The 12,925-nt window shown below is 46.6% G+C and overlaps 1 protein-coding gene across 2 annotated transcripts in view; it reads left to right on the forward strand.

The window, feature by feature from the left end:
- LOC144108023 (calcium-activated chloride channel regulator 1-like) overlaps positions 1-11,743 on the forward strand; it is a 34,033-nt gene extending 22,290 nt beyond the window's left edge. For both annotated transcript variants that reach the window (XM_077641292.1, XM_077641293.1), the window contains exons 9-14: positions 1,526-1,825; positions 2,866-3,087; positions 4,682-4,958; positions 6,020-6,181; positions 7,979-8,287; positions 9,719-11,743. In XM_077641292.1, coding sequence (XP_077497418.1) covers positions 1,526-1,825; positions 2,866-3,087; positions 4,682-4,958; positions 6,020-6,181; positions 7,979-8,287; positions 9,719-10,173 — 1,725 coding nt within the window. In that variant the 3' untranslated portion in view covers positions 10,174-11,743. The remainder of the gene's footprint in view (positions 1-1,525; positions 1,826-2,865; positions 3,088-4,681; positions 4,959-6,019; positions 6,182-7,978; positions 8,288-9,718) is intronic.
- Positions 11,744-12,925: the final 1,182 nt, after the last annotated feature.

The raw sequence follows: 12,925 nt of genomic DNA on the forward strand, positions 1-12,925 counted from the left end.
AGGGAAAAAGGAGTGAGGGGGAGGCTGGCTGGCGCTACCTTGATCAAAAATATCTTACTCATTACGGACCTTTTTTTGCTTCCAGTACTATTAACGATCTTTGCCATTCTAGGTTATGCTTTCACTCCACAAAATCCGATTGCAAGTTCTGCTCCGGCGAGAAACGGCACCGCCCTACAGGTTCAACTAGTAATCATGAGAGCTGTAAACCGAGCACAGAACATCTGGCACGGGCACTATTATCTAATTCCGCTTTGGAGGCTTACCGCGATAAAGTCCATTCCCGTAAATAAAGTAAATACCGCAAAACACGCCATGGGCGCGCTGCCAAACGGTTTTAACCATACTTCCAAGCTGCGGAAACGCAAACTAAGCCTTACGTGGATCCAGATAAGCACAACGCGTTACCAGTGGGCCGTTTGCGGCAAGGCGGTTGGGAAGCGGGGGACTGCTAATAGTCATCCATCCACTGAAGCTGATCAATTTCCCAGACAAATGCTCCATGCAGACCCCAGTGTAGGCGGGATAAGTTTTCCGCACGTTTTGTGCAGCGCTGTAAAGAGAAGTTCACACGCTGTGATTTCAGTTCGCCATATCGAATCAGCACGGAAGTATTCGGCGCCACTAAAATCGACGTACACACCATGAAATGTCCAGTGGGGGTCACTGCAGCTTCACTATATCCTGTTCTAGGAATATTTTGATTATTCGATACCATACATCAAGTACATGGGCTAATAAGAGAGCTCCCAACGGGAACAATTTTTTCTTCGTCATACCTGTTACTCATTATCATCAGCCTGACTACGTTCACTGTAAGGCAAAGACCTCTCGCATATATCTCCATTTAATCCTGTCATATGCCAGCTCCATTATCTCGTTATTAACCGCTTAGTAATAACAAACTCTCACTGTATCTGCTACTACCACTGACACGATACCGACGAGGAGCCCAAAATGACTTCTAGCAATCTACCGAAAAGACTACAAGTCTCTATACACAATTGAGCCGTTGGAGGAGAAAATGCTGTCCAGCTCCGACACGGAAGTCCAACAGGAGCTGACTTAAAGGGTTTTGTTTGGTTTATATGGGTTTAACGTCACAAAGCAACTCAGGCTATGAGGGACGACGTAGTGAAGGTCTCCGGGAATTTCGACCACCTGGGGTTCTTTAACGTGCACTGATATCGCACAGTACACGGGCCTCTAGAATTTCGCCTCAATCGAAATTCGACCGCCGCGGCCGGGATCGAACCCGCGTCTTTCGGGCCAGCAGCCGAGCGCCATAACACTCAGCCACCACGGCGGCGTCTGTCTTAAAGGGGAAGAGCAGCTGCAAGGTCCAATGGGTTCCAGGAATGCGGGAACCTACCACTAATACTAGTTCCAATTAAAATTTTTTCATCATCATATTATCATCTATGAGGGCGATATCCTTTCTATAGGAAATAGCTGTTCATACAGTTACATTCACGTTATGTCGTTCTGCGTATGCAATAGCATCTTTCCCTCTGTCGTCGATCAGATGTTCAAGGAGAACAAGCAAAGCACCGAGGGCTCCGTAATAATCCTCATGACTGATGGTGAGGAGAACCAGAGTCCACGCATCGCGGACGTCGTGGATGAGTTGATCGCCGCTCGAGTGGTGGTGAACACGATCGCCTTTGGCACCTCTGCCGAGCAAACGCTGGAGGACCTCGCCCGGCGCACTGGCGGCAAGCCGTTTGCGCTTCGGGACGGCCAATCCAACGTCGCGGTTGCTCTGGAGTCGGCGTTCCTCGACTCAACCACAGCCCTGCTGGATGACGATAAGAGGCCAGTCGTGGTGAGCCGATCGAACTTGAATTCCCTCTTTGTGTCTCAGAATCCCGCGGCAAGAACTCCAAATACGCTATAGAACACACAAACGTGTTGTTTCACAGCACAGCAAGGAATGATCTCTGAAATAAAAAACGTAATAATTTCGGAACCTCGTTTCTTTGGATTAAAACAACTTCGACGCGGGGAATGTTCCTTGAGAAGAATCCAGGTTCATGTCACCTCAGATCTAAGAACATTATACACACTTGGCACTTAGAGGCAGTCTGGCTCTGAATACGTCTACGGCTTATTAAGAGGCTAAAAGTCAAAGTTTACATGAGCCCTAGTTAAAGTGGCTGATCTCTTAGCCAATAGCAATATCAGGCCCATAATATTTATCCTATTATGCATGCGTATTACACCGGTCTTCTTTAGCGAAGACCCCATCGCAGTTCAGCATAAAGAAAATTATTTTATTGAAGAAACGACTCGTTTCAGAACTATTTTCATTGGGCTAGTTGTTGTAAGCGATAAAAAAATAAAGATATTTGTCTTGCGCATCTGTAACCCGGCATTTGCAGGCAGCCAACACCGGAAGTTTAGGAAACATAACCCTTTTTAATGTTCTCGCAGTTCGCCGCAGTTACAAAGGTTAGAATGTTCTCTAGAATACGAAATCGACCTTAAAAATGCATTTCTCGTATAGAGCAGTAGGGGCTCCCGGAAGAAGTTGAAATCAAGTAAAGAAAAAATTTGGTTTGGTTTATGGGGGTTTAACGTCCCAAAGCGACTCAGGCTATGAAGGATGCCGTAGTAAAGGGCTCCGGAAATTTCGACCACCTGGGGTTCTTTTACGTGCACTGACATCGCACAGCACACGGGCCTCTAGAATTTCGCCTCCATCGAAATTCGACCGCCGCGGCCGGGACCGAACCCGCGCCTTGCGGGCCAGCAGCCGAGCGCCATAACCACTCAGCTTGAAAAACATTGGTTTTTGATATACGCGGCATTTAACACCCGAGTGCTGATATTGTGCCTAATATGGGTTACATTTCCTGTCTGCAGGTCTTCGAGCAATCGGTTAGAGTGGTGCAAAAGCAGGAGTTCCAGATCGTCGTGGACGCCGACGTGGGGAACGAGACCGTAGTCTCGGTGCTCTCCGATGACGCAGCAAACCTCAATGCAGAGCTGCGCTACCCGGACGGAAAGGACTGCCAGGACTGCCTGGAGTCTGGCCCGGCGACGTCCGGCAAATACATAACGTTCAAGATCCCGGGAATCGCTACGGTACGTCAATGACAGACAGCTACCGAGAGCATGACTGTGAACTCATGTTTCAAAAAATGGTGTAAAAAGTGCGCGTCGACTGTTCACTCGCTTGAAGGAGCTCTACGCCAGAGACCAGTTTCTCAATACTGGAAAATTAAGCTTTCATTGTTTCTTTTTCATCGGCTTCCAAAATAAGAGAACTACTATGTAGGTATCAGTTTATTTATAACTAGGAATTTACTGTGCGTGGAAAACAAATAAAAGCTCAAACAAAAAAAGAAGCTCTTGTAGATGCGGCTGAGGTCATTTCGTTGGCGGGGCGGGGGGCATTTAATATTCAAGACTATTGCACTGTCTAGCTTACGGGCTATATTTTCACATTAACCGCACATGCGTGTTTAGGAGAACGTGACGTGAGCAATTTCAAGTCGTTACACTGACGTGATGGTACCATTGCATTTGGGGATGATTATTCGCATATTATGCATCGCATAAAGCAGTAAGTGATGAGCATTTTTCCAGAACGCGCCATGGCAGTCAAAATGACACCCTATAATGGTTGCTCGATGAAAATAAGCATAGTTTTTCTCAATGTTTCATATGTAACGTTATGTATGTGCATACACGAGCTCTAAGCACGCTAGGGAGATTTGCCGGAAAGACTGTGTATCCATTGCTAAACATTTCTTCTGACAATATCAGTCACAAATGCCTGGAGTTGGTTTTTGTGTGTATTGGTTGCACTGAACTCCACAGTGCGGCATTAAGGCCAGTATTGCTGCTTGACAAGAAATGGTTCCTCTGCCTGGCTTCAGTTCGAATTTGTTCGATGAATTTTTGTCTGGAAAAATTATCAGCGAACCAGAAAAATCGGTAAATGACACCGCCATAGCAGGGCCTGCCGAACAAGAAGTGAGGGTCGGGGGAGGAGGGGGCGAGGGAACTTAATAAGCAAATAACTGAACTAACTTGAGCTTCTCGACTGAATGTCGAGTACCTAATATCGAATCAAAGATTATGCTCCTTCAAAACCGGTGCCTTCTCTGTTACACTACAACCTGCTGGCAAATGGAGCAACTTTGGATGGTTGCGTTGTTTTAAAAGATTGCGCTTTTTTGTTTTAGTCTTGCTAAAATTAGCTACCCAAAAATTTGAATCAAACTACTACTTGAACGGAAATGAAGGAATTATTAACCAGTTCCTTTCACCGGGGCGGTGTCACTTGTTACCTATGTATTAAAAGGTACAAATGTTTCATTATATGCGTGCAATTTCGCGGTGAGTACTAGAAAATTTATCGTTGTAAATTTGCTTTCAGTAAAAAGCGTCTCCCTGCTTGTGCGTATGAACGGCGACCGCTTCATAAGTTTTCTGCGTCACGGATTCACTGATTGGTAATGCATCCACAGTAGAACTGCGCTCCGTAACATTTCTGAAAAATTCATGGCATGAGTCATTTTACTGTCTCCATATCTATGCGCGTGCATTCGTTAACAAGCAATAAATGAATGACCTCTTTACCGATGAGACGATAAATACATTCCATGTGCGACAAATCACTTCCGAAGACGGACCAATGTTCACTGATTTTCAAATTCACGTTCACACGCAGCCGGGCACCTGGACACTCATTGTGTCCCACAAGCTAAGTAACCGCGAGGCTGTCGTCCATATCCGTGCCACGTCCCTGGCGAGCGGCGCTACGGAGGAGGCCGTGCTGGTGCGAGCCTTTCTCAAGAAGACCGAGGTGGCGAAGGCTGCCGAGGCGGTCATATACGCCGAGGTCACCAAGGGTCAAAAGGTTGTGTTGCACGCCAGGGTCACGGCCACCGTTATCAAGCCCAAGCCCCCTTATGAGGTAGAAGTGGAGCTCTTCGACGATGGACTGGGTACGTCGCCAGCTTCGCTTTAATTAGATTGTTTTTGTAGCGATAACTACATTACGGTAGCACTTCAAACATTCAGCGTACCGGCGCGCCACCCTGTGGCTGCGCCGCCACGCTGTCACGTGGTTGGTCACGTGGTGTGGAGCAGCTGTCGGAGGCGCGGCGCCGTGTCGGATCACGTGGTTTGTCACGTGGTTGGTCACGTGACCAAGTCCACTCGGCCAGCTGTAGCTATCGCGTCACTCCAGGTTTAACCAGAGCTAAACCACAGCCATTTTTATTTACTCAATCTTTCATTTATCGACACCTCAAATGCCCCTCCTGAGTATTTACACGAGGGATGGCTCGTTAAATTATGTCGAGTGTTCCAGTGAACGCTTTGAAGTGTGCTGGAGTAGTGGAGTCAAACGCATCGGGAGGAAGGCTGTCTGGACAAAGAGAACGTGAATATGCGCAGTCGCATGTGAAGATAGTGGTTAGACTACTTTACCATACTTAGGCAAGCAAGAAATGCTGTGAGTAAGTATGATGGCACAATTTCTCTGTGATGAGTGCTAAAAACGTGCACGAGATATAGTCTGGTTATAGGTTATAACGGTTCCTTCGCCGGACCCTACAAAGCCCTACCCCTACCATGATTACACAAGCCTACATAACTTTTCTACGACGGCAGATAGAGTACGCCGCTTCCATCCGGACACCTCATCAGAAATACTTAATGGACAAGTTACAAGCAATTCACAACAGCGCTTGTCGTTTTATTCCGTGAGGTGGGAATCGCCAAATAATTGTAATCCGACTAAAGCTGGAACTTTAACTACGATCGTCAAAAAATCGTGGATACATTACCTTTTTTATCTTTTATAAAGGAATTCAACGGGCGTTCATATTTTGCGATGGCTACACTATGGAATGCTTACAGTCAAATCAGTTAGGGAGAGTTTATGCCATGAAAGAACCTTGCAGTTGGCCTGGTCTGTTCACGGCGACGCGCCCTACACTAGCAAGTTCGAGGCGTCTTTGAGAAGTGTGTGAATCGTCTCATTAGATCGTTTTCTCGGCAGGCGCTGATGTGACGGCCAACGACGGAATCTACAGCGGCTACTTCACGCAGTTCGACGGTGTGGGTCGCTACTCAGTGTCGGCTCGCGTCGTCAGCGGCAACGATTCGGTCATCGTTCGAGGACGGAAAGCTTCGGGAGGACTTCCCGCTCCGCACTCATTAGGTACGCGTTCTCTGGCTTCTCACAAATGAACCTAGTTTAGCGCGCACCAAAGGCGATAGCACAAAGTAACAAGCGATAAAATTCAATTAACGGAAATGCTAATTGCTAAGGCGTTCATTGATGATCGTAGGCGATCTTGTTTTCTCTATTTATAAACGTCATGGTGGCACATTCAGCAAACATATCGAAAGCTGAACTTCACAGTATCGAAGCAAACAATTTTACTGGCGATTCGTGACGGGGTGAGCCATTAACTCAGGGTGTAGTTGCTGTTACCTAGCTCCGCATCACGTTCCCCGTTCATAACTGTGCAAACTGAAAGCGGCATTAACTGTTACAGCCCGTGAGAACCTATTCCAGATATTCTATTTCGAGTACCGTACTTTTATCTGAAAGAATACTATAATCATACCGCACAGCCCACGAGCGGTAACTACAGTTTGGAGAGGCAGTCGCATAGCTTACGGCTTGCGCATGAAGGTGATTATCTGTATAATGGGTACTCAGTTCTAATAGAAATGACGCCTTCGTACGTGATCTGATACCCAAAGCCGGGAGAACTTCATACAAGATCCGAAGCTCTCTCCACTGCAAAGATACTTTCCCTTTTTGGAAATGTAACAGAAAAATCACTTTCAGGCTTTGTACTAACTGCCACTCAGATCTTGTAGCCATTCCAGTGAGTGGCCCGGTTCGACTGTGAAGGCTTGGTGGCGGTCTGCATTCGCTCAGAGTTGTCAAAATAACGGGCCCAATAATGTTCCTGATTGGCGTGTAGACCGCCATGCGCTAGGACTCAGTAGGACGCACAGTAACTCAACTTGCGATGGGGAAAGACTGGTGTTTGCTGGTACTTGTTATGAAATTTTAACTCACTTAAGAATAAATGGCACCTTTTGAATTTACCCAATGGCTCCCCTTCATATTTGAATAGATCATAGCATGCGCTGAGCTTAGTGTTGCTGTCATGGTCTTGATCAAACGTGTACGGCCACTTATAAGCCATTGCCCTAACCGCATACACCTTCAGGGACACCGACAAGCCCAAAACTGGCAGCTATAGCAACATCTATGATTACACTGCGGCCTGTGCGTACAACCATGCCCATAAATTTTGGACAAGCGCGTGCTTCTAAGGAAAGTTGTTTGGGCGCGCAATATTCTTATATATCCTAAGATAACTATACAATAATCAATATATCAGCAGATCTCTCCAGCGCAAGCTTGTTTTCTTCTCACTATTAACGTTTTTTCTATCTTCAAAAAACGTACCGCATTGATTTTCTAGGGCAGTCTTATCTGTTCGATGCCAGCGATGGACAAACTTTTAATGATATATCATGCTACGCATCGCAAGAATGAACTATTACCCTCAAGATTTGCATAACAGCGCCTTACAATATTCCGCAGTTTCCTCAAATGAAATTTGGGGTCGAGAAATCCAGGACTTGTCCATAACCCCCTTCTCCTTCATTCCATCCACTTTCACTGCCTAAAAGGTCTGATTCGGTGGTTCCTGCACAGAAGCACGATGACCGCTGGCTGAACGCGCAGTAACAGCCTTCTATTTTATTCCAGAAGCACGGACAGAGGCCAGCCTTAAGGAAATGTATTTTCACCCTCTAAAGGAGCAGCAGCAGCGTCAGCAAGACCTCCACGAGTCTTATCTTATACGCCTTAACTTACCTCTTTTACAATACGCATGACTGAGGAGTTTTGTGACGCTAATTCCTTTTGTACCGCTAACGACAAGCAGCTATGAGTTTTGCTCTGTGTTCATTTTTACGTATTCCGCAGGTCCCGCCAGTAGTGCGGCGCCGGCACAGACAGAAGATTTTCAGGGCATTCCTCTCGATAAGTTCGTCTACGTGGACCACGACATCGAACACGCCGAACCAAACATCGTGCCTAGCGAAAAGGCGCCCCAGTTCGTACGACACGCAGAGGGGGGCTCATTTCGACTGACACAAGACATCAAGACCTCGACGATTCCGCCGGGCTCCATCCAGGACCTGAAAGTGGAGGACGCCTTTGTGGCAGACAACGGCACGCATATCGTTGTCTTGGTCTGGACCTGTCCAGGAGCTCATCTAAACTCTGGCAATGGTGAGTACTCAGCTATGGTAATTCGGACGCTAAATGAAATGCTTGCAACAAGACTTAGCATGACAGAAGCGGGTGATATAAGAGGATATGATTGCTGTAATGTTAAGATATAGATGGACAGGAGCGTATATCATTAATCAGACTTTTTAGCGAGAAACAGGGCGCTAATCTCAATCGACGTAATGCACACGGCCTTGACATAATGCGTCCTGGCGAGGATGGTCATTTTAAGACTCTTATGAGCACACGAAGTCTTGGTTACTTTGTGAAAAACCTGTATGCTTGTGTATGCACATGGTGTTCGTGTGACCTTTTGCATCATTAGGAGTACTGTATTAACATCTCGCATTCTTTAAACACTTTTTGATCATCCATAGACCTGTACCTTCTTATTTTTTTCGAGTTTTAATTGACTTTTTGCGTCTACCTTCGTGAAAAAACATAGGGAGCAGGGAGTTTGCTTCTGGGGGATGCTTCGCAAGTCGTGATGCATCACGACCGTTGAAGATGTTTTGAATGAGAGGTATTTCCATCTTCACCGTTGCGAAAGTTAGGAGAATCACGAATTCTACAGGAACCTAACTACGAGGCTTGGAAAGAAACAGCTTGGTATCTTTTGATATCGTTGCCCTTTTTCCCCAATAGGGATGTTATCACATGATGCCATTGAGTTCTTATGACCCCACCACTAAATTATGCCATCACACAGGATGCAGTCAGCTGTAGCACGAACAAAGACATGGAATAACGATGAAAACATAATGACAAAGACGTGAGGAGGCTACCGACTGAATTTATTTCACAAAGTTCATACAATCGTCTTATCTTCCTCAATATAAATACTGAAACCATGTATATCAATTTTCTTTGGTTAATTTGCTCAAGCAGAAGAGTTTCCGGGGGCTTTTGATCCATACTACTTTGGTACATTTAGTGTGAACCATGTCACCCAGATAACTGCCCTGCATTATCCCATTGCAAGTGACATGATCCATTCCCAAAGGTCATGTCCCGGTGATCCTTTACGGCAACGAGTGATATTTAAGTGAATCCCCTTACACATCATCATGACCTTCGTACACGCATCCCACTCATGACCATCTTATACAGCGTGGACAAGTTAATAGAATGCTCTAAATGCGTTGTCACTTTACTTAAGTGTCCACCAGGCCGCCGCCGTGGCTCAGTGGTAATGGTGCTCGGCTGCTGACCCGAAATACGCGGGATCGATCGCGACCACGGCGGTCGAATTACGATGGAGGCGAAATTCTAGGGGCTCGTGTACTCTGCGATGTCAGTGCACGTTAAAGAACCCCAGGTGGTTCAAATTTCCGCAGTACTTCACTACGGCGTCCCTCATAACCTGAGTCGCTTTGGGACGTTAAACACCCATAAACCTAAACCTAACCAATTTGCTATTCACACACGCAGCATCCCGCATCGAGTTGAGGGTGAGCCCGCAGCTGGAAGGTCTTATGAAGGACTTCGACAGTGCTGTGGAGATCACCCCGGAGGAAGGCAACATATCGGCGGCATCCGTCGGATCCAGACAGCGGCTCCAGTTCGCGCTACACGAAGAACTGCTCGGCGCTGACAACAAGAGCTCCGTGCACGACTTCTACTTCGCTGCGAGAGTCTGGAATGAGCAGAGGCTCCACTCAGCCGTGTCCAACATCGCGAGGGTTACATTTGAGAGGCCTCCGCCGTTGATGGCTTCGTCCGGAGGTGTCTTGGCAGCGTGGGCGATTGCCGTGATTGTTGTGGCAGTTGTTGTCGTCTTGGCCCTGATTATTGGCGCCTCGGTTTCGGTCTACAGTAAGCACCGGACTCGCAAAGATGTGATATCAGGCTCGGGTGTGCACCGTTCTAAAAACACTCACTTGTAGGTGAGTGAGAATAGAAGGAAGGGAAATATTACGTTAAGACGTTTCGGCGAGACAGTTGGAGAATTAATGGGTGCGCGCGTCACGATTCGCGTCAGTCTTCAGACTAGTGTGACTATAGCTTTGAAGGTGCGACTCCTCTCGTTTGTTTGATTCTTGCACCTTTCTCTGCAATAGTGAAAAGAAACAGACTAATCTGGTACGATAACGTATTATAAGTGCAGTATTACGCAGATATAAAATGCTAACGAAACGAATAAAACACAAGAGGAAAAAATCGGTAAACGTGAATATGTACACAATTGGTTCGTTATCGCTTCTTTTGAGCAATGACGATAATTGCCGAGCGATCATTGATCACTTTGGCATTTTCTGTCTCCAAAGCGAGACAGCCTTGTTCTGCAAGTACCTTTTTCCTGGTACGGTTCCCATCACTTATATGCGCGATGATATGTGCAGTATGTGGGGCCGCAGGCAAAGATAAAAAAATAGCACCTCCGGCGTTGGAGAGAGCACACATTGGACCATGTTTTCTTACGCTGCTATCTGTGCGTCGTTGCTCGTGCGTTTAATATATGTCTACTCTGCAGCTCTTCCTGACTGCAGTGACACAAGATGCATATTGCTGGCGCACTGAACTACATAACCGCGCTGAGTCTGATTGCAATTAAATGTTCGCAAAACCTTCTCACAAATGCGAGCTTGTCCCAGGCAATTCAGTTTAGACAGCAAGAGTGAATCTCCCAGCATTGGTCCTGCAGGCCCGCCACGACGCAGTTGCTCTAATACTGTGTTCACAGTGAGAAAGTCCGGAAAATGTATGGACGGTTTATTAATAGCTTGCTGGAAGAGGAGGCCTGACTTAGCTCACTAAAGGAAGTATGTTAGTGATGTACATGATTTCACGTACGCTCAATGTTCGCTTTTTTAATCGACTACCTCCTTCATATTTTGTGATCAGACAACTTCTGTTATGTTTGAACAGCTGTTTCTATCTTATACTAGGATACGCTGCCAGCAATAGAAGCCGACGCAAAAGGAGACTAAGCTTGTCTAATAACGTTTTCTGTGCGTGTTTGACATGACGTCTGTTGAAAGAATTGTTGTATAACGATTCCATATAAGCACTAAGAAAAACTCAACACAGTGTGAACTGCCGATCTTTATGCTTATAGGATGTGTTAATCTAGAATTAACAATAATACTCTATTCTGTAACACATGTCACGAAAAATCGACATGCAGTGGCGCAGAGTGTAATTTCTTGAGTATGGTGCCAGCTGATTATGCTGGAATATTGCCTTTCTGGCTTCTTCAATTGGCTGCGATTCTCCGCTCCGGGGAATTGTTTTTGTGCGTCCGAACCTCTCAATATATTGTTTTGCTCTGACATAACGTGCGTATTCGCCGTGCCTGAAGAACACTGGTTACACCTAGCTGGCACAAAGTAACCAAAGAGGGACATGCAATGTTTTATATTCTCTGCAGATATCTCAGATAACAGCTGATGTAGCACCGATGTTTGATGAATGCGGCTTCTACAAATACTTGTAAATAAACGTTTTGTACAGAAACCGGTCTGGTGTCGGACTCTCTGCTTACTCTGCAGTTTTATTGATATTTCCATGCAGGAATTCTCATTAATAGTACCTAAGGCATCCTTACTTGTCAGAAGTTTCATTTCACGAAATTCTTCTGCCGTGACCTACAATCTATGACAAAATGTTTTTTATAGAGGGATTATGTTAATTAGATCGCATCAATTTTTTTTATTTCGAAGACTTACCATGTCGCATAAGATGGGGCAGTCAATATATTGCAGCGGGTAGACGACGACGACGACATTGAGTGAGTGAACGAGTGGACGAGGAAGAAGACGAGAACTCATCTCTGGCTGTGTTCTGAGTGCCGCCCGTAGCTGTTCATTCGTTTTTGTAAATAACTGTAAATATATTCTTTCCCGCAACATATTTGGTGGAGGTGCGGCTTTCCTCTACGCCTACCGAAGAAGGAGCTCCGCAGCGGCCGCCAGCTGACTTCGCTCACCATGACCCAAGACGCCTCCCAGCAAACATCAGAATCGGCAATGCCATCGCTCGTTCTTTCTTCCCCTCGTGACCCTGAGACATTTTCTGGCACCCACAACGTTGACGTGGACGACTGGATCAACATGTATGAACGCGTGAGTACGTACAACCGCTGGGATCCGACTCTTATGCTCGCGAATGTCATCTTCTATCTAAAAGACACCGCCCGCATCTGGTACGAGACTCACGAAGATGATTTGACCAGCTGGGACGTCTGCAAGCAGAAACTGCGCGAGCTGTTTGGACGGCCGCTCGGCCGAACACTCGCCGCTAAGAGGGCGCTTGCGTCCAGAGCTCAAACGTCTACGGAATCCTATGTTTCCTACATTCAGGACGTGTTGGCCCTCTGTCACAAAGTTGACAATAACATGCCCGAATCTGACAAAGTGGGTCACGTGTTGAAGGGGATCGCCGACGACGCCTTCAAGCTGCTCATCTGCAAGAACTGCACTACAGTCGTCGGCATTATTAAGGAATGTCGCCGCTTCGAGGAAGCTAAAAGCAGACGTATTAGTCAGCCGTACACACGCCTCCCCAACACGGCTGCGACTTTCTCATGTGAAGACCTGCTGCACCGGCAAACTCCTGCGCGTCCAGAAAATGTGACCCGCATCATTCGACGCGAACTCGAAGCTATGTCCCCTGCCTCCCTGCCTCTACGTGATGGCG

The sequence above is a fragment of the Amblyomma americanum genome, chromosome 10, assembly GCF_052857255.1.
Source record: "Amblyomma americanum isolate KBUSLIRL-KWMA chromosome 10, ASM5285725v1, whole genome shotgun sequence".
NCBI lineage: Eukaryota > Metazoa > Arthropoda > Arachnida > Ixodida > Ixodidae > Amblyomma > Amblyomma americanum.